The 21,037-nt window shown below is 39.6% G+C and overlaps 1 protein-coding gene and 1 long non-coding RNA gene across 3 annotated transcripts; one reads left to right on the forward strand and one right to left on the reverse strand.

Annotated features, from left to right (window-relative positions):
• Nucleotides 1-4,073: 4,073 nt before the first annotated feature.
• Nucleotides 4,074-14,965, forward strand: ccdc3a (coiled-coil domain containing 3a). Its single transcript, XM_004568843.4, has 3 exons — nucleotides 4,074-4,825; nucleotides 5,546-5,723; nucleotides 12,572-14,965. The coding sequence occupies exons 1-3, from the start codon at nucleotides 4,419-4,421 to the stop codon at nucleotides 12,875-12,877; spliced, it is 891 nt and encodes a 296-aa protein (XP_004568900.1). The 5' UTR covers nucleotides 4,074-4,418; the 3' UTR covers nucleotides 12,878-14,965.
• LOC105941329 (uncharacterized) lies at nucleotides 7,737-16,533 on the reverse strand. Of its 2 annotated transcripts, XR_013093842.1 has the most exons (5): nucleotides 16,484-16,526; nucleotides 14,037-14,172; nucleotides 12,898-12,946; nucleotides 12,566-12,774; nucleotides 7,737-7,914 (listed from the first exon to the last, which is right to left on the reverse strand). It is a non-coding gene; the product is annotated as an uncharacterized LOC105941329 (long non-coding RNA). The 2 variants fall into 2 exon arrangements; XR_001167954.2 differs by lacking the exon at nucleotides 14,037-14,172 and having other exon boundaries at nucleotides 16,484-16,533.
• Between the last annotated feature and the right edge of the window lie 4,504 nt (nucleotides 16,534-21,037).

Here is a 21,037-nt window from a genome sequence, read left to right on the forward strand (position 1 = left end):
GGTTGTTCCTTTCAAAGTAAACTCATTAACTGGCGCAGTACTGATAAACAATGCATTTTTGTGTTTGTTGATTTATATCGATAAATAAACTTTCTGCGTTTTGCGTTATCAGTGATAATCGCGTAAGAGCTCATTATTATTATTATTGTTATTATTATTATTATTGTTATTATTATTATTATTATTATTATTATTATTATTATTATTATTATTATTATTATTATTATTATTATTATTATGTTTTGTTGAATTATTATGCTTGCTATTTACTTTCTTTTGTTTTTAGGTATTTTTAACTAATTTATTGGTTATTTTTATGGATTAAAATTTTTTTTTAGAATCTATGATTATCTCAGTAAATTGGTACCAGCATGCATATATGCCTAGTTCTTGGTTTGCTTTCTTGCAAAAATAAATCATTGAAAGGCCAAGATTTTGACTGGAAATTTACTTTGTGTGCATATGCACCTAGATCACATCAGTGACTCTTTTGATCAAGAGCTTTGTTTTGATTTGTGACAAATAACAACTATAGAGCAATTATAGTGACAGTGTAGTTATCAGTTTAAAATAATATAAAAATAACATTTTCCACTAATGGGGGTTTCAAACAGTAAAGACTTAATTCAACAATTCATCTGAAGTTTATTTTAATAAGCAGTAGATGAATCCGCTAAACCGCAAGACAAAATCAAAGAAACAAAACAACAAACAAAACAAACAAATCCGCAATTGCTACCAGCACTGCAACATCTGCTGAAATTGAAATTCCTCCACCTAAAAATAAATAATGTCTTTATAAAATTAAATTCATCATCAGAGGAAAACCATCATCTTGCGCTGGAATTTAATAAGGCTTATTTCATTAGCCTTATTTAATTTCATTACTATATTCATTAAACTGTATTGTGTGTAGCTATTTTCACTTCTATTTATCATATTAAAAGACTACAGTGATTATTTGTTCTTTCTGAAGTCCTTAGCTTTTGATATTTGTTTTTAGGGCAATCTTAATTCATTCTTCAAGAACGCTTTGCTTTTATTTTGAAAGCCATAGTTCCTATCTAAGTCGGTCTCATTTTCGACAACTCGACACCGAGTTCACTTGTGCGGAGTTTACGGACGGTTTTCATTTCCTCGTAGTGACGTCACGGGGCAGAGGACTGATCTGAGAACAAAGAGCGCCTGCGCGTAAGCAGCGCCGCCGCGGCACGGGTCCATCCGCATTTTTTACACATCGGCAAGAGGCTGACATGTGTGGGGGCGGGGCTAGACCATCAGCTGTTAGCGGGAATTCCCCCTCAGGAGTCACCTTACACTTGCAAACAGGAAAGGAAGGACTGGAGATTCCCTCTGATGTCAGCTTTGAATGATAAATGGCGACGACAGTGTAACTGATTCCGATGGGATATCTGTCAATACTGTAGCATAGAACACTCAGAGGCTACTGTAGTAAAATACAATGGAATGTCCGAGAAACACCATTTCTGCTCTTGTTTGTGCAGCTACAGCTATACGTTTATATATACAGTTATACTTACTTTCCACTAGATGGCAGTCTTATTCAAGAGCAATCTACTGATGTTCATGTTCAGGTTAGTTTAAAGCAGGGGTAGGCAACTCCAGACCTCGAGTGCCTGTGTCCTGCAGGTTTTCGAGTGTCCTTGATCCAACACAGCTGATTCAAATGGCTAAATTACCTCCTCAACATGTCTTGAAGTTCTCCAGAGGCCTGGGAATGAACTAATGATTTGATTTAGGTGTGTTGACACAGGGTGATGTCTAAAACCTGCACTTGAGGCCTGGAGTTGCCTACCCCTGGTTTAAAGCAATCAGAGATGGTCACTGTACTTACTGGAGGTTGAGCTTAGAACTGTATGGAAGACTGTTAAAGTGGTTATAGTTGAGGAACTGAAAGTGATTATTAATCTTTACTATGATCTTATTTATTTATTTTATTTTATTTTTTTAGAAAGAGGGGCAATAGATATTAATGAACATTTTAACAAATGTAAATATGCCAGATTATAGCCTTGGGCTAATTTCCATCTGCAGACCCTCTGGCAGGTTGGTGTTAAACACAAGTTAGTAAAAACATACAGAGACACTATTTACAGGTCATGTGACAAGGACAAAAACAGTGATCACATTATACTAGAACAAACAATGACAAGGAGAGTGGACACAGAGGACAGTATAGATAACAATAACGGAAACACATCAATTATATTGCACAAACCCCAGTATTGTACATGCCCTGACCATCGTGATATTGCGTTCACCCATTGCACTAACAGTTGTTTTCCTTTTTGTAATACACTAACTCTTTTTCCCGTCCAATATAAAACATGATTATTAAACATGATTACATGTTTGTGTGTCCCTCAGCCGCCCTTTTAAGTGACTCTTAAAGATGGGTAGACTTGTACTTTCCCTCACTGACAGTGGAAGACTATTCCAGAAGCTCACTCCCTGATATGACAGAGCATTCTGTGAAAAGGTGGTCCGCCTGAGTGCCAGTTCACAATCACCTCTAACAGTGGCTCGAGTCAGTCGAGACCCAGCAACACTGCTAGACTTTTGTTTAATAAAATCACTCATTGGTGGAGGCGCCAGACCATGTATAACTTTGTATATTAGACAGGCAGATTTAAATAATTTGAAATTAGTAAAATTTAAAAACTTGTATTTTTCTAAAATTTGACAATGGTGATATGAAAAAGGTTTTTTATCTAATATTTTCAATGCTCTTTTGTAGCATACTTCAATTGGCCCAATAGCAGCAGAGCTCATATAGGACCAACTTGTAATACAATATTCAATATGAGCCAGTATCATAGAATGCAGGAATGTAATCGCTGCTGTGTCTATTAATGATGTGCGGATATGTCTAAAGTTCTGTATATTAACATTTACAGTTTTCACTACTTTTTTAATGTGTTTTTTAAAGGATAATTTAGAGTCTAGTAGCACTCCCAAATACTTAAATTCCTCAACATTAATTAATTCTTGTGCACCCAAGCAGACTTTTACTGCAGCCACGGTTGTTTTAGGCTTACTAAAAAACATTGATACGGTCTTTTTAAAATTAAGGCACAAGCATGAGTCATTCAGCCATTTTTGTAAATCATGTAATGCCAGTGAAAGCTGATGGGCTGCATCATCAGCAGTTTTGGCTTGCATAAAAATTACCGTATGCCCACATAAGATAAGGATATCTTATGTGGGCTATCCTTAATAAAATATTTTAGGTATTGTGAAATGTAATCACATTATAGAGTCCTGGTGCATCCCTTATCTCAGGTAAAAAAAAAAAAAAAAAAAAAAAAAAGAAGAAAAAAGAGAGAGAATCCCTGGAGGATTTTCACCACAGAAATATTGTCTCCCTCGGGATTTCCCTTAATGCTTCAAAACTCCCAGTGATCCTTGTCCAGGAGCCACTGGACCCCACTGACCCACAATAGGTAGCCAAAATCAAAGATTTGTATTAAAGGTCTATCAGAAAGAATGTTGGGACTCACACAACATGACACACTAAGTTCCCAGAATAGCGCTTGTATAACCAAAAAGACCCACTGTACCCCCAGTGTGTTGTAAAACAAATTCGAGGTACCCTGGAACCCAGTGGAAACTTCAGCAGCACCCCCCTTTGGACCCATTCAAATTCTTCTCAGATGCTTTGATTTATCTTCCATGGAACTTCCTCCAGCCAAAACCTGGCTCCTGTGATACCATCTCCCACCACAGCGATTGTCCCTTTATAATCACGTTTAACGCCTTCACATGCCGAAAAGAAGAAGTCGATTCCTCAAGGAAGTATTCGTTTCATGAAGCGACGCGTTTTGTGAAGAACCTGGAGTATATTTGAATTAATAATCTTTTTGATCGAAAGAGTTTTATACATCATGTGGGTTATAATATTGTGTCTGAGGTCAACAGGTTCAAAACCTCAGGTTCATCACCTTTTCATCAGGCAAAATACCACTTCAACGCATCGACCACCCCTCATTGAAACTCTAAATATCAAAGCAGCGCACGAGTCCTTGAAGGCATCACCATCGCTCTGTTTAAACCTCGCCTCCTCCAAGCAGGAGAACGGACAGAGCTGCAGGTTGGAGCGGTTAGTCTTTGCACATTCATATTAATCCGACTTTATTCTTTCCAAAAGTCTTCAGACGATTGAAGTTAGCTTGAGTTTGTGTTAATGCTCAAAAACTCTGTCTGAAAAATTATTTTCATTGTGATTTAGCATCATCAAGTGGTTGAGGTAAACGCATGTGCATAACTTTTGCAAAATCAACCAGATTTGTTTACTTTCGGCCACTTGGCTGGGTCTCCTGGAAACACTTAGGAAAAAGGAAAGACTCATCAACGCAGACTTTAGGAGGTGCCAGATAAGATTTTGTACGCTTTTCGGGATGTTTCCCACGACTATCCTCCTCGCAACGCTCTGCGTTTTTGCGCATCTGGACACCTTTACGCGTGGCTGCCAGCTCCCCTCGGAATGGCGGCCGCTGAGCGAGGGCTGCCGGGCGGAACTTGCGGAGATCATCTTGTATGCCCGGGTCCTGGCAATCCACCGGGAGCCGGTGGGCGTTGGAGTGGGCAGTCTGTACAACTCCTTGCCCTTCGGGTTCGGATACGGGTACGAGGGCGCAGAGGAAGGGCTGCTGTACTCTGCAGAGGTGGAGCTGCTGTGTGACCAAGCCTGGGGCAGCATGCTGGAGGTACCCTCTGGATCCAGGCTCAACCTGACCGGGCTTGGTTACCTGTCCTGTCAGTCCCACACCGTGATGGAGAACTACTCCTATTTCTTTTTCCTCAGGTGAGGTAGAAAAAACGGTCACTTTTTATTTCAGAAAATTAATTTGATATATTTTTTTGGTTCTATTTTTTTTTTTTGCAAAAAAAATGAAACCAAACCAAACCAAAAAATAACCCATAATTAAAAACTATTTCAGCTTTACCTGAATTTGTCAAATCTATTATTGTTGCCACATAAATGAAAGAGCACCTTTAAATTAACACTGTTTGTATGTAAATAATCAAAGTAGTAAAACAAATGAGTAAATACCACTTTGCAGGACTGCCACTTTTGGCTTTGGCCTTCATCAAGACTTTTTATTACTGTACACCTATCAGCTATAAATTGGAGTTATTAGCAAATGATCAGTTTATCAGCCACACAGATTATGACATCATGATGTATTTCTGTTCTCTATTCTGGCTGTTAAAGCAGACCTACTAGTTATTTTCTTATAGTATACAATACATTGGTGGATGTTCATATTGAAAATGGCCAAAGTTTAAAATAACAAGATCAGTAGATTTGCAAATAATTCCTCAGAACCAAATAGCCAGGGTACAGAATGCTATTTCTAATAAATTTCTAACATAAATACTCATTATTTTAATTTGTGAATCATGCAAAGCTTCTCCGGTACAATCCAAGAACAAAAATATACTGGAAAGGAGCAGAGTGCATTCTTTTTAAATGCAGATTCAAATGTGCTGCTTACAGTTGTCCCCTTCATCTCCTCTGTAGGATGGATGAGAACTACAGCATCCGACCTCATGGGGTCAACTTCCAAGATGCCATCTTTGCTGACACGATTGAGAACAGACGCACGTTTTCCAGTCTGTTTCAGTTCTCCAACTGCACTCAGGGGAGCCAACCATTTCAGACTTTCAGCCCCGAGTGGGACATGCAGGAAGACAGCAGGGTAAGGCATCACTTAGTCATAGTTAGCCTGTTAAAGTGTTGTACATGAAGAAGAGAAACCAAATGTCTATGATTAAACTGACCATTGCAATCTATAATAAAAAGCTTCATTACCTTCTTAGAAATGTTGGTGGGGTTTTGCTGACACTGCAAACAAACACAAAACTATCTTGTTGTCACAGAGATACCTTCTCAAAGAGCTGTGAGAAGATGTCATTGAAACCAAACTCAAGCTCTCTTGCTTCACCTGCCATGTTTGTAGAAAAAATGCTGATTATCACCCAAAAAACACCATCCCCACAGTCATGCATGGAAGCGGAAATCATGCATTGGTGCTGTTTTTCTGCTAACGGTACATGATGGCTTAACATATATTAAGGGAAAATGGACAGGACCATGTACCAAAATCTTGGATGAGAAATCTCCTTCGCTCAGACAGAACACTGAAAATGGGTCATGGATGGGTCTTCAGGCATTACAATGACCTGAAACATACTGACAAAGCTACAAAGGAGTGGCTAAACTGGCTGGGCCACTTCATGACCTTAATGTGCATCTTCACACACTAAGGTCATGAAGTAGCCTAGCCAGTCTCCAGACCTCAGTCCTCTAAAAAATCTGTGGAAGGACTTGAAGCTTCGAGTTACTAAGCAACTGCCAAGAAATCTAAAGGGTTGGAGAGTTTCTGTAAAGAGGAGTGGTCCAAGATTCCTCCTGAGATGTGTGCAAACCTGACCTGACCAGCTACAGGAAACATCTTACTGCTGTGCTTGCCAGCAAGGGCTTCTCCACCAAGTAGTAAGTCATGGTTAGCTAAGGATCAAATACTTATTTAACTCACTGACATGTAACTCAAATTTTGCAACTTTTATGTCATGTGTTTTTGTTTGATATTTTGAATGCTTGTTTTGAACATAGCTAAAGGTTTGAAAATTATGTCACTGTATAAATAGTAGCTAATTCCCAAAATCACAGGCCTCAGATGGCTCTAAGGGCTCCATTCCCAACAGTTTTTTTCTAGACTTGGCTATGCATGATGTCATTGAGAGTACATATAGTCAACTTTGATTGGACGCAAACACAGGAGCACCACTCACACGATTCTTCTATTTACAAGGGGCAGCCAATCAGAAGCAAGTTTGCTTATAGAGCTGTTGACCTTAAAATGAAAGGAGCTATTAAAAAAAAAAAAAAAAGAGCTTCTTAGAAGAATGAGCCTAGTCAGTCCCCTGTTTCAAATAGGCCAACTTTTTGTGGGGGTTTGCAGAAAATGTAAATAAACTCAAAACCATGTTGTTACCATGGTGATAACAGATTAAGGGTCCAGACAAACAGCAGTGTGCAGGGAACTGGAACTGGAGCAACTAACAATATTAGGGTGTTGTAGTTTCGGTAATGTTTGAGTCAGAAACTGGCAATGAATCAACCGCTGTAGCTGAACTATGTGTACGAGCAGAGGGAGGTCTTGGTTTGTGTGTGTGGACACCTAATAATGAGCTGAGTTGTGAGTCCGTTGACAGGAATGTGGGAAAGAAAGATCAGTCAAACTACCCTCTGGCACTGCGCAGAGCTGAACACACAAATACCCACACAAAATGGATTGATTCTCAGAAGGATGACAAAAATGCCCACATGCACAAACAAAAGAATCAATTGTACTGTTAATAAAGTTTTAATATGTGATTGGCCCGACGTAATCAGGTCCCAACCTGTTGTAGATCAAAGCAAACTGATGAGTCGAGGTCCTTCCAGGTTGCACCTCAGGCATATCGGATACTGTCCGTGCACCCTGGGGTCAAAGATCAAATAGCAGAGATCGACGACTTTGACACCACCAGCTTGAAAGCGTGTCAGTCTGCAGCTTTGATCTGTATCAGCATGAAGCAACATATCACGCTGACCTCGGACCAGAGATAGGCTGAAGCTTGTGATGGGAGCTTTGCTGCTGGGATTCAGACATTCATTATCACATCTGCTCTGACTGATTCAAGCTCGCACCTCAAACAAGACAGGACACGGCAGCTGGAGACAAATTTACGACACGTCTTTGCGTTTATTTTGAAAAGGTACAGCTGAGTGGTTGCTGAATAGTTTTTGTGACACACCAAAGAAGAGGCCCTCACTTTGGTGTTTTAATGATGATGAAGAGCACAGCAAACCTGGTGCCCTGTGGATGAAGGCAACATCACACCCTGGAAGAAAAAACATCCTTCAGGATGCTTCTTGAAGGGATAAAGATGATCAATTAAAACACAATTTATGGTGACACTTCACTCTTTGGCAAAGGTGACACTGATATGCACTTGATGTGCTCATTCGCTTCAAGTCTTCCTTCATATCATAACTGATTTTTTTTGTCTCAGTGTTTTGGGTGTGGGTTTTGTTTTCCTTGCATGATTTGGAAATAATGGAGATGAAAATAAGCACAATAGATCCCCTTTAAAGTCAGTGCGATTTACAGACAGCGTCTCTATTACAATCATTTAATACATCCGGTGGACCGTGGAGCATTACGTGGATCTTTTTCATACACTTGTATCCATTTATTGCACTCGTTATCATCATGTTAACACTCTGAAGGATGTTGTGCCTCATTCCTGGCTGACTTTTTCTCTACTGCCTGCAGCATTCACAGCTGATTTACCTCTTCAGCTTTAAATAATCTCACAGCTAATTTAGCCACAGCATTATTTAAGAGCAAGAATTTAACTGTTAAAGGGCTGCAAAGTGTGGTGTTGTAGTGCCTTCTTTTCTGTTTCTGTTCTGGTTTAAACTACAGGATCTAGCCTCTGAATTAAGGGGTCATAGTTCAGGCAAAAAGGGGTTAAAGGTGCTGTTATTGTAGAGGAGGATTCACGTGCTCCTCTACAATAACCTTTAGGCAAGGCAGGACAAAACAGGTGTTTTGTTTGGGAATGTATATGGAGACGTAAAAAAAATGGGGAAAGAAATCTCTCTTCTTTCTCTTTTTATCCTTCTTTAATCTAACAGCCAAGAACCAAGCCTATTAATACTTTTATTATCTAAAGTTAGCTTCCCTTCTTGCATCACTCTGTGCTTTCATCCTTCAGCTGCATTTAAAGACAAAAAAAAAAAAAAAAAAAAAAAAAAAAAAAAATCCCTAAAATCAGAGCTGGGAGGAGGTTTGCTTCTGATTTCAGCTTTGTGGGAACCAGATGCCCCGCCAGAAGGATAGACAGGAGACTTCCTTCACTGCACTTTTCCTGCCAAAACCTTCAATTAGCTTTTGTTCAAAGGCTCATCTTATCAGTAGTGCTCAGAGCTGCTTTTACCACAAGCCAGGTCAGACACTCCTGTGGGTCTAATACAGATATAATACATACATATCATAGGAGTTCTTTGATAGGTCACAAGAAGGCAGGCAGATGGCTCGAACACTTCCTAATCACTTCCATATACAGCACATTTTTACTGTGTATGCATACAGAACTGGTTGATTGTACCCACGGTAAGGGAAGGCAGAATTTTGAACCCTCATGCAAACCCCTTTAACAAGTTTCCTGACTCTCATTAACATTTTATGTACGTGCTTACAGAGGGGTAAAAGGGAGTGCCTGTTTCACTCAAGAGTTAGACACTAAAGCTCATAAAAAATACATTATCAGACTGTGTTTTACAGAAATAAAGGAGAAAAGTGCAGAAGCCGAGGAGAAATGCCACCCTATGGAGCACCTCTTCACCACCTTTATTTCTTTTCTGCTCTCCGTCTCTTCTTTGTTCCTTTTGTCTCTTCATCACTTTTTCTTTCCATTTTCTAGCTTTCCCTTCCCACGCACGCACAGACAATATAAAATCTGCACAAGGAGAGGAGAAACCCTGGCTTGGCTCTTTAACGCCAGCAGTGGAGCTCTAAAGCCACTAACTGTGTGTAAAGGTGTCTGGCCATGTGTGTTGTCTGTGTAATTGTGTGGACTCCTGCTGAGATTCTACATAAAGTTAGGGAGAGAAATCAAAAAGTCTGCAGAAATGAATGAGGAGTCAGGTCAAGCTGGGCGCAAACAAAAACACCTCTAAATTCTTTCAAACATGATTACAGCCTTTGGGTTTTTTTGTGTTTTCTTTTCCACTTTTGCTTCCATATTTGACATTGTGTCTTTTTCTTTTACTCAAACAAATGAGTTAAAAAAAAAAAAAAAAAAGTTTACATAAATTCCTCAAGTTTGCTCCAGAGCAAAATGTTCTAAAAGCAAGTTTAGCATTGCTAGAACTGGACTGGATGGCCTGTGGTGTCACAGTGCAAAGCATTACAGTGACATTAAACTTGCTGTCATTAGGTTTGCATGGCTGATTTAATTTCTCTGACCTTCCTACATTTGCAGCAGTTATGAGTTATAAACCCCCAAAACCTACAGCCATACATGTTAAACACAGGACAAAGTCTGAGCACCACATTTTTTTCAAATTGTTTATCCAGAGTTACCAAACACCTTCACCTGCTTCACTGTTGCAAATATGTTACAGACAGAATGTTCAGCAAACGCAACTTCACAAAAAAAAAAAAAAAAAAAAAAATCATTATTGCGATGAAGACAGAGTCACTGACAGGTCAGACTTTTCAGTGATGACTGTGATCAGAGTAAGAACTACTTTGTTGCTTTCAGCTATTTGCAGAAGTCTTTCTTCAGAGTTTATTGCATACCTTCAGCATCAGACAGAAGCAGGGTAAGTCCATTAGTGTTTTGCAGCCCGGCAGCACTAATTACTCATGACAAAAGATCTAACACCGAGACGGGATCGATCAGAATCTAATGACAAACACCAGTGTGTCCTTCAGTCAAGTAAGCTCTCACACAGATTTAAAAATCTGATCCGTTCATTGAAGTTTACAAAAGCTTGCATGGATGCGTTCTAATAACGGCACATAAGATAATTATAAACCGAACTACCAAAATATATCCACCATGTTAAGAAATCTCTGACTTCATGTTATTTCCAGTCAGGCAATGTTTCATTATGACATCACTGTTAAGATGTGGTACCTGCACTGATGAGCCAAAATGTCAGACTGAAGCAGAACAGACTGAAAGGTTTCAAGGACCTGAAGGGTCACATGTGACCCGACCTGAAGGAAACTGCAACATAGGGCGATCAGTCATTGTAGCCATTTTAGACCACAGTTGCTGTAAATGTTAATTGTTAAATAAATAGAGTTTTGAACAAACTAAGACGACATCCCCATAGTTTCTTGCCTCCCTTTACTGACTTTTGGATACTGAAGAACTTGAATGTTTCTGTGTTCTGTCTTTCTTCACTGTGGACCTTTGTGCATTCAGTTGTCGTCACATGTCCTCTAAATACTGTTTATACAGATGATGCTAAACAGCAGGCAGGTGTGACCCGGATGTTTTGACAGTTGGTGTGCGTTTGTGTGTCCGTGTGTGCTTGATGCATCCCACTGTGAAATTTCCTAAGAGAACTGAAAAGGCAAGGCTTCAAACTGTTTAAAAAAAAAGAAAAAAAATATGAATTTGACTTCAGTCTTACTGAATAGGAACAAATGCATGAAATATTTTCTCTCCCTGGTGGATTGTATCCATGCAGAGGGATTTGGTTTTATTCACATGGGTTTCTACCTTTACACTGATAAAAAGGTAAATGGAATTTTATTGCTTGCTTGCACTACAAACAACATGATCTTGTAGTCTGTGCATACAGTGCAGTATCACCATATGGCCGGGTAACATTGTCCTCGTGAGATTATCTTCATCAGTCTCAGTATGAACTATTTAGACTTTAAAATGAAGTTTAATGTAAAGGGGTTTTTTTTTTTTTGTTTTATTTGGGTGTATTGTATTGCAAAACTAATTCCAAGAAAGGTAGTATGCCATATAAAATGTAAATACAAATAGACCTAAACGTCCAATAACTGGTCTTCTCTGTTCCCAGACTTTTATGGACCATTGTTAAAAGAAGAGGGAATGCCACACCTTGGTAAACATGACCACCCTCCTACTAATACCATTTCTGAGGAGGCTTACACTAAGAGGCTTCTTCAGTTTGTAGTCTTTAGTCTAAGCTAAGCACTAAGCTAAAGTCCCTCCAGTTTTAGCTAACAGACACAACAGTAATGTCTTCTCAGTATTTCTTTAACATAGTTTAAGACAATTTTTCAGCAATTGTTTTCCAAAACAAATGGCACTAAAACAAACTGCATTATATGCCAAAACCATACGAGTGTCCATTTTTGCGATCCTTGGTACCACAGTACAAAACAGCAAGCTAAAAGAACAGGGGCTTGGCCTTAACCTCGACTGTGGTCATCTGAGTATGTATGCAGAGTGAGACAAATAGTGAATGTACAGTACATACTTTTAGTTCACAATATTTTTGAGTTTGTATATGTTACTTGTGATAAAGTGCGCCCATAAACAGAGGAAACCAAACGATACATTCCCACTGGGACGTCAACAGCTGTCACCTTTGTGAACCCTGTCGGTTCAGGTCAGCTCTCTTCCATCAAGAACGTGCAACATTAGGGTCCCAGAAACATCAAAACATGTGACCCTTGCATAGGGATGAGAGGTCAATAGTACATTTATATTACACAGGTACCCAAACACACATGTGTTTTTGAAATGGGAGTAGAAGCCTATAGAAAAGTAAATAAGACTTCCTGCTTAGCATGTTAGGCTTGTTACAGGATAAACAACATGCACAGGAGAGAAAACACACACACACACACACACACACACGACATGTAGAGCTCCCACTCTACACATCTAGCTGACGAGATAGCAGCTGGAAGTCTACAACAGTTTGTCAGACACTTAAGACAACAAGCCTTCACGTATGCTAACTAACATCACTTTCTTTCCTCCTTACCCCCAGCTGCTGTGCTCCTCGGTGCAGGCTGCACTGTTTGAGGAGGAGGAACGAGGCCGGAAGCTGCAGGAGCGGTTGGCTGCAGCGGAAAGGAGGAACCGGCAGCTGAAGGAGCGAGTTCGCAAGGTGAAGCGTTCCTTGAGGAACGCCCGCAAAGCTGCACGCAAGGCTGAGCAGCAGGCACAGGAGCTGCAACAGAGGCTAAAAGCCTCAGAGAGAATGGCGGGACATCACCTCAACACTATAACACAGAAGGAGCCTCCACTCGGGGGTTACACAAGTGCAGCGATACGTCACAGGATGCAACTTTAAATCGTATAAGTACCACTCACCTGGACTGCAGAGTGGTTGTAGATCTGGAGAGACTGCTGGGCGGTCTCTCTGCAAGGGACGGAGAAGTGTCACTTATGAGTAAAAACACTTTAAAAGCAATACTCTTCACAGTTGTCTTGTAAATAAACTGCTATCCCTTTTCTTTCTACCTGGAACTCCTCTAATAAACTGTGGATAAGCGTGATTCCCACTTATCTGATAAAAATAAACAGTTTTCTGAATGAGAATCAAACATTTCTCTTTTCCCACTGATTCCTTCTTTGGTTGTTCAGCTCTGCTGCCTTCATGAGTGGATTAAGTGGCAGAGCTGTGCTCATCTCAAGATGTTGTCTTGCTCTGCTCTGACACTAAGAGCAGCTGTGAGCAATAGTAACAGCCACAGTGGGAGCTTATTGAGATGTGAAGGACAATTAGTTCTCTTTGCTTTTCAGCTGTTAATTAAAACACAGTTATGATTTTCACAAGGCACCACTTTTACCTCAGTGGAAAAAACCTGCACCAGGGAACTATTTAGGGATAGAGTTCAGTTGCTTTTAAGTTTCATGCCAGAATTCCAGATAGGCAAAGTTTCACAAGCTATAGGTGGTGTCAGCTTTACAATAAAGTCTATAACAAGGATTTTGGCCTCACAGTTTCTCTGGTATAAGATCTGCATTTGCAAATGCCAAATACTGAATAGTACATATAAAAGGATGCATGTAAATTAATAGTCAAATACAAGTTCTTTACCATTTGATCAACCAATCAATTAATGAAAGCCCTGCATTACACTGACATCCTGTCCAGGCTCAGCTATGGTAGCTGAGATAGGCTTCAGCTGATTCATGGAGGGCAATAATATATTCTCTAAATGTGGTAACAGTTACTTACATATTTTCTGATCATAATGAAAACATTAGGATCGTTTTGAAGTCAGGTAAACTTTTGAAATTGGGAGAGCAATTTTAAAAACAAAAGCAAAAAGTAAAGAACTACATATTTGGATACCAATTGGGTTTGAGGTCAGTCCTCATAAGATGACAGCTGATGGTTTCGAGAAGCACTTTGGCATTCAAAGCATGCTCAAAGTTCATTGATCAATACTACAATGACTACAAATAGACTACAGAGAGAAAGCGGACATTAAAAAACAACTTACAGTCCCAAAACTTTGTGTGCGTGCTGTTTTCACCTGCATAGGTATGCATACAGCACATTTTCAAAGCTGCTGCTTGAAAACAGCTCCTTGTTGCTTCTACACGCAGCTGCCAGTGATGCTGATGAGAACAATTAGACTGAAATGAAAAATTAGAGTTGACGCCCGGAAAAATGAACTAACCGACACGCCAAAGATCAAAAATATATGATCACAGCTGAGTGACACAATAAGGTACAGCTCGTCCAATATCAGTAATGCGATGATGAAAATTCTTGGATTTCTGAGAGAAGGCTCATTTATTTTTAATGCAAGTTAAAGTCTGTATACACAGCTAGCTTGTGAATATTTTTTGTATGAATGATTTTTCTGTATATAAAATTTTAGTTTGTTGAACTTCAGAGTGGAAGTTTGAAGGAGAGAAAGAAAAAAAAAAAAAAATCTAGGTCACTAGAGTACAAACAACAAATCCCAGCATGAGCAAGCACACACAAACGGTGTGCTAGTTAAGCTCTGCAGTGACACACAGAGTGTAAAGAGAGGTTAAGGGTAGAGGAGACACTGTATGTGTGTCTGGTCCATCAAGTGACTGGAATGTGTTTGTGTGGGCAGCAGTGTTCTGAGCAGCAGGATCTTGCTGAAATATTCCTCTGGAGGGAGGCCATCGCATCACGAGACCTCACCGAGTGGAAGGAAAACAAATCACTAAAGCAGGACATATTGAGGGGCAAGCCAGAATGGGATGTAGACGCAGGAGAGATCTTTTTCACCAAAAAACTGATTCACTGTGTCTGTCTTGATGAAAAGCTTCGTGATGATGAGGTGAAGAATAAGGCAGGAGTTTATCACCTGCAGTGTAACGATTGATGAGATCCTGGGGGGGGAAACAAGCTTAGAAAAGGAAAACGCTCCTTTTTTGTACATCCTGCCGAGAGACTCTTAGGTAGATGAAGTAGCCATTTAAAGTGACCGTGGTTTGATTTCATGGGAAAGCTGTTGTTTGTGAAAAATGTTAAGATATTTGAACATTTTGCTGGAATATTGTATCCCTCCAGGAATGTGTCAAGAGGAAATGCTGTATCCAAATACATACAGTGGTGTGTGAAAGTGTTGACCCCTTCATCATTTCCGATTATTTTGTATGTTTGTCACACTTAAATGTTTTATATCAAACACATTTAAATATTAGCCAAAGACAACACAAGTAAACAAAATGCAGTCAACCTTAACCCTATGTCATAGTCTGCTGTGTGTATTGTTTCAGTTCAAATCATATAGCACCAAATCACAACGGTATATTGTGAGGTAAAGACCCGACAATAAGTGAGAGAAGACCCCCAAATCAGATGAAAAACAATGTGCAAGCACTCGGCGATAGTGGGAAGGAAAAAACTCCCTTTTAACAGGACAAATAGAACCAAGTAGAACCAGGCTCTAGAAAGAGAGGCCATCAGCTGTTTGGGATGAGCAGCAGTAATGGAAGTGAGATACAACTACACAGGACCATAAGACTAACTTTGAAACACAAAATACAACAGAAATGAGACTGATGAAATGGACACACACACACACACACACACACACACACACACACACACACACACCTAATTATAAACCTGAAGTCACCAGTAACTTCACAGGAGACTCAAGTAACAAGACCATTACATCAACCCTAAAGCATCCAGAAAAGATAAGATAGCCAAGACTTGTAAACACAAGTAAATGGTAACAACTCTATTGACAGAATGGCACTTGATGTGCTTGCAGCAGAGCATTTTATTAAAACCTCGTGCCAACTCAAAGGAATGGTGGTAGAAATGTTCTAGCAGTCAAAAGTGCAACTAGGAATTCTACATTTTATCAAATTGTGCTCGAAAATGATGAGAAAGTCCATCTGACTGGACTTTTGAACAAGCACAACGAAGAAGAAATGGCTCAAAAGGAAGAATAATGAGGTTAAAGGCCAGATCCAAATCTCTTTGAAATATTGTGACAGTGGTGTTTGCTTATTCTTAAACATCTTGCAACTGAGTGGTCAGGTTTTAGCTACCAAAACTCACATACAATTAATCATTTTACAGGATTTTAAAAAAAAAAAAAAAAAAAAAGAAGAAATTTTTAAAAAAAAAAAATGTTTAAATTGTTTTACAGCACATATTTTGGCTTGTGATGAGTGGAATTAAAGCGCCGTTGTTCCCTTTAAATTTCACAGTCGACATACGTGACCTGTGCTTTCTCTGATATGTTAAAAAAAAAAAAAAAAAAAAAAAAAAGCAAAACATTTGCTGGTTTGTAGGTGAATCCTCCCTTAGTTATGCTGCAATAGGCGTAGGTGTTATGAAATGGCTGCGTGCAGGCAGGAAAAGGACCCAAAGTGCAGAATCCGGAGACAAACATAAACTCAAATGCTGATCTTAAACAGAAGAAAACTAAGCATCCAAATAACTTACACATGCAGCCAGAACACACAGCATATATGATGGTGGATAAGGGAGATCACAACATAGACACAAAGAAACACGGGGCTTAAAAAATACAGAGGGAGCAATCAGGGAATGAGAGACAGGAGGGAAACACAGCTGGGACAAATCAGGGCTGACGAGACAAACGAAGCAAAACGAGACACATTAACATTAACTTTCAAAGTAAAATAGGAAACATAACACAGAGACGCAGACTTGTCACAGGGATTCAGCAACTATGGAACAGAAGAGAAATCAGAAGGCACAACTCTGACAAAGAAACCAAAAGACTAGAAATGATAAATAAAGGCAAAAACCAAAGTACAATAATAATGAAAACTCTAAACTCTGGGTCAACGACCCAGGCACCCTAACAGTAGGCTGCTGGGGGATTCCCATGATGCATTGAGTTTTTCTACTTCAGTCACCTTTCTCACTCACTATATGTTAATAGACCTCTCTGCATTGAATCATACTTGTCATTATTATTATTATTGTTATTATTATCTCTGGCTCTCTCCCACAGCATGTCTTTCATCCTGTCTTCCTTCTCTCTCCCCAACCGATCGCAGCAGACGGCCGCTCCTCCCTGAGCCTGGTTCTGCCGGAGGTTTCTTCCTGTTAAAAGGGAGTTTTTCCTTGTCACTGTCGCCAAAGTGCTTGCTCATAGGTGGTCATTTGATTGTTGGGTTTTTCTCTGTATGTATTAATGTAGGGTCTACCTTACAATATAAAGCGCTTTGAGGCGACTGTTGTTGTGATTTGGTGCTACATAAATAAAATTGAATTGAATTGAATTGAGTTGAATCGAATTGAATTGAATTGAATTGAATTGAATTGAAGGGGAAAACAATTTTTTGAAGGCTTCTTTTAATGGCATTTCTTTTTTCATCTGCAGTCTTTTTCAAAGAAGGAATCAATGTTTCTTTTGCAATATGTCAAATCATGAGTAGGCTGTTGAGGTGGGAGTTAGGGACATCTACCTCATCATGCAAGAAATTAAAATGCCCCTCTCCGTGTACAATCACAATTCCACAAAAGTTGGATTGCTGTGTAAAATGTAGATAAAAAACAGGGTGCAATCTTTATCAAATCTAATAACACACATTTCATTAATGATAGAACCTAGAAAACTGACTGGTTTAAACTGACAAAGATTTTTAAAAATGAGGTCATTTTGAATTTGATGGCAGCAACATGTCTCAAAAAATTGGGACGGGCCAACAAAAGGCTGGGAAAATGAGTGACGCTACAAAGAAAAGCTGAAGGAACAGAATTTAGGTTAAACGGCAACAGGTCAGTAACATGATTGGATATAAAAGAACATCTTAGGGAGGCAGAGTTTCTGAGAAATGAAGATGGGCTGAGATTCACCAATCTGCAAAAACTTGCAACTACAATTTGTGGAACAATTTGAGAATAATGTTCCTCAATATAAAAATGTGGAGAGAATGCTAGAAAATATCTTTACTGAAACCCAAAATCTTTTTCTATTATCGTAAAAGACCTTTTAGAATCATCTCTGGTGTAACTATGGTGGTGCAATATGATTTTCAACTTTGTTTGGTTGTTAGGGGCAGTAAAAGGAAAATATATGACTTCCCCCCCTGCTGTTTGCATCCAGAGCTGTCAACCCAAATGACACAGATGATCTTTGCACACAACACGCCACAATCCCGCCTCCATTTCCTGCGACAGTGCTATCTCTTCGTTTCAGACGATCTGCCTGTCATTAGCTTTATAGAATACGCACGATTTGCCGCTCAGCAAAGAACAAAACAAGCAGCGAGCCAAGAGGAGAGGAGAAAACCCTGCAGTGAGAAATGTGATGAAGAAGAGGATGCCTTACAGAGAAGTGGCGAGGAGGGGGGAGAGAAGTGCTGAATTATAGATGAGGAGAAATCAGTTTAAGAAGCACAGAGATCAGTGACTCAGAGCACAAACACACTTACAGAGCCCTAAGTGTTTTTCAAGTTAGCTTGGCAGCCAATTTCAGCGAGAAATGTCTTCAGCGTGCGAGTGTAAAAATGAAGAGCAGTTTTGATTAAGCACAAATCCAGTTGGCAGCTTTCCCATTTGTATGTCTCCATGTATGAATATGTGCATATGTTGTTGTAAAGTGCTGCAAAGTGATGTAAAATACTTTGATTTTCACAATTTTCGTCTCAGTGCTTTGGACTGTGTGTCAGACGGAAAACTGATTTTGAATAAGTTAGCACATTCGTTCCTCTGTATTCAGCCATGATAAAAAGACAGTTGGGAGGAATGTCTCCAACTGAGATGGAGGGGAAAGTAAAGGAAGTGTGACGACCTGAACCACAGGAAGCTCCAACAGGCCAAACTCTGCTAATAAAGAACTAATATTAATACAGCTTATCTTTGATGAGCACATATAGACCTTCAGGCTGATGCCGCTCAGTGCGGTAAAGTCAACGTCGTCTTAACCACTTACTTCAGTTGATAAGAAAAAAAAGAAAAAGTAAACTTTCAAAGAGAGATTTCTTTTTTCATGTTAGCTGATTAACTGTAATCCTGAATGGTACAAAGGCTGAGAGTATCCTGCAGCTTTCATTGGTGATCTCTTTTAAGCTGTTTTTGGAACCAGTGTGGAGTAAAATTTAAACATGGAAGAAAGTCAACGGTAGCTTAATCTGTGTTTCCAGGGTTCGTGGTTGTGGGGTTAGGGTGATGGGAATATCATGGGACCTTTGCAACATTGCGTTGGAATTGGAAACATAGGACCAAGAGACCATGGGACATGGCTCTCAAAACATAAAACATTGGGATAGAATCCTGGTAATATAGGATAGCAGGGACACTGAGAAAGTTCTTTTAAAACAACGGATAATGGGAAGATAGAAACTTATAAACACAGAACCATGGGACCTTGTGATGTGATCCTGGGAACATACATTTTTGGAATAGGACATTGGGTACATAGAACCTCAAAAACAGAGAAACAATAGGGATGGGAACCTGGAAACACAGGACAATGGGCACATAGGACATTGGGGCAGAACCTTAGGAATATAGGACCTTGAAAACAATGGATACTTTGCAATGAACCGCAATGGGATCATTGTCCCATTAGATAGAAACAACTACTAGTAATGACTTCATGAATTTATTTACAAATAAAAATTTTTTTACCATTAGGCAAATAATTATTAATAATACCCTCACAGATGTAACATTTTCTACAGCTACCTTTAGTACTATTCTTTTTTTTTAGACTCCTTTTTTTCTATTGATCCTTCTGAGTTCATTTCAGCAGACGGACTCTGACAGTGGGCTCATCTATGTGCTTGTCCTGCTTCTCCTCAATGTAGCAGTTGATACTGTTAACCATAATATTTTATTAGAGATTACAGCATGCTGTTAATAGACCTCTCTGCATTGAATCATACTTGTTATTATTATTATTATTATTATTGTTATTATTATCTCTGGCTCTCTTCCACAGCATGTCTTTCATCCAGTCTTCCTTCTCTCTCCCCAACCGGTATTTAAAAGTAGAACTGGAGGCTCTCTTCTGTGGAACTCTCTGCCTCTCTTCTTACTTATTTTCACTCACTATGTGTTTATACACCACTCAGCATTTCCTCTCCCTCACCCTCAACAGGTCACAGCAGACGGCCGCTCCTCCCTGAGCCTGGTTGTGTTGGCATTTTCTTCCTGTTAAAATTGACTTTTTCCTTCTCACTGTTGCAAAAGTTGCTCAATTGCAGGGGGGTGTCATCTGATTCTTGGTGCTTTCCCTATATTATTGTAGGGTTATTGGGTGGATGGGGTGGCTGTACTCAGGATGTGGAGCAGGTCATCTACTAATTGGCAGATTGGTCTTCAATCCCTGGCCGCTCCCAAATATCCTTGGGCAAAACACTAACCCCAAGTTGCTCTCTGATGGTTAATGAGGGATAAAGGACAATGGGGACGTAGATGCTCTCCAGCTTACAATAACAGCATTAGAATTGCCACTAATGTTATATGTTTAAAATGTTCGTTTAATATGATACTAGAGGCAAAAGATATGCATTGTAAGCATGACGTTAACTTCACCAAGACTTAGCAGCTAAATAATACAAAAAGTGAAATTACACCTGAACACCAGAGTCACGTAGTTGACACACAGCATATCAAATGACATGACTGGACTAAATGAAAAGTCAGAGGCTCCCACAAATGAGCAGGATTCATTGACTGGTGATGATACACATCTGTACAGCAGTTCATAACAATCAATCCCATAGCTGTTAACTCAGACAAAATTCTTATTTTAACCAAAACCTGATCAGCGCAATTTAACAATGAATTTGTTGTGACGCTGGGCTGCTGAAAGGTTTATAAACTTCTGTCACTGAAAACTTCCGCTTATCCTTTTCAGGGTCGCGCTGGAGCCTATCCCAGCTGTCATAGGGCGAGAGGCGGGGTACGCCCTGGACAGATCGCCAGTCTGTCACAGGGCTAACACACAGAGACAGACAACCATTTGCGCTCACACTCACACCTGTGGGCAATTTGGATTAATCAATTAACCTACCC

The sequence above is a fragment of the Maylandia zebra genome, linkage group LG17 (assembly GCF_041146795.1).
Source record: "Maylandia zebra isolate NMK-2024a linkage group LG17, Mzebra_GT3a, whole genome shotgun sequence".
Classification (NCBI taxonomy): Eukaryota; Metazoa; Chordata; class Actinopteri; order Cichliformes; family Cichlidae; genus Maylandia; species Maylandia zebra.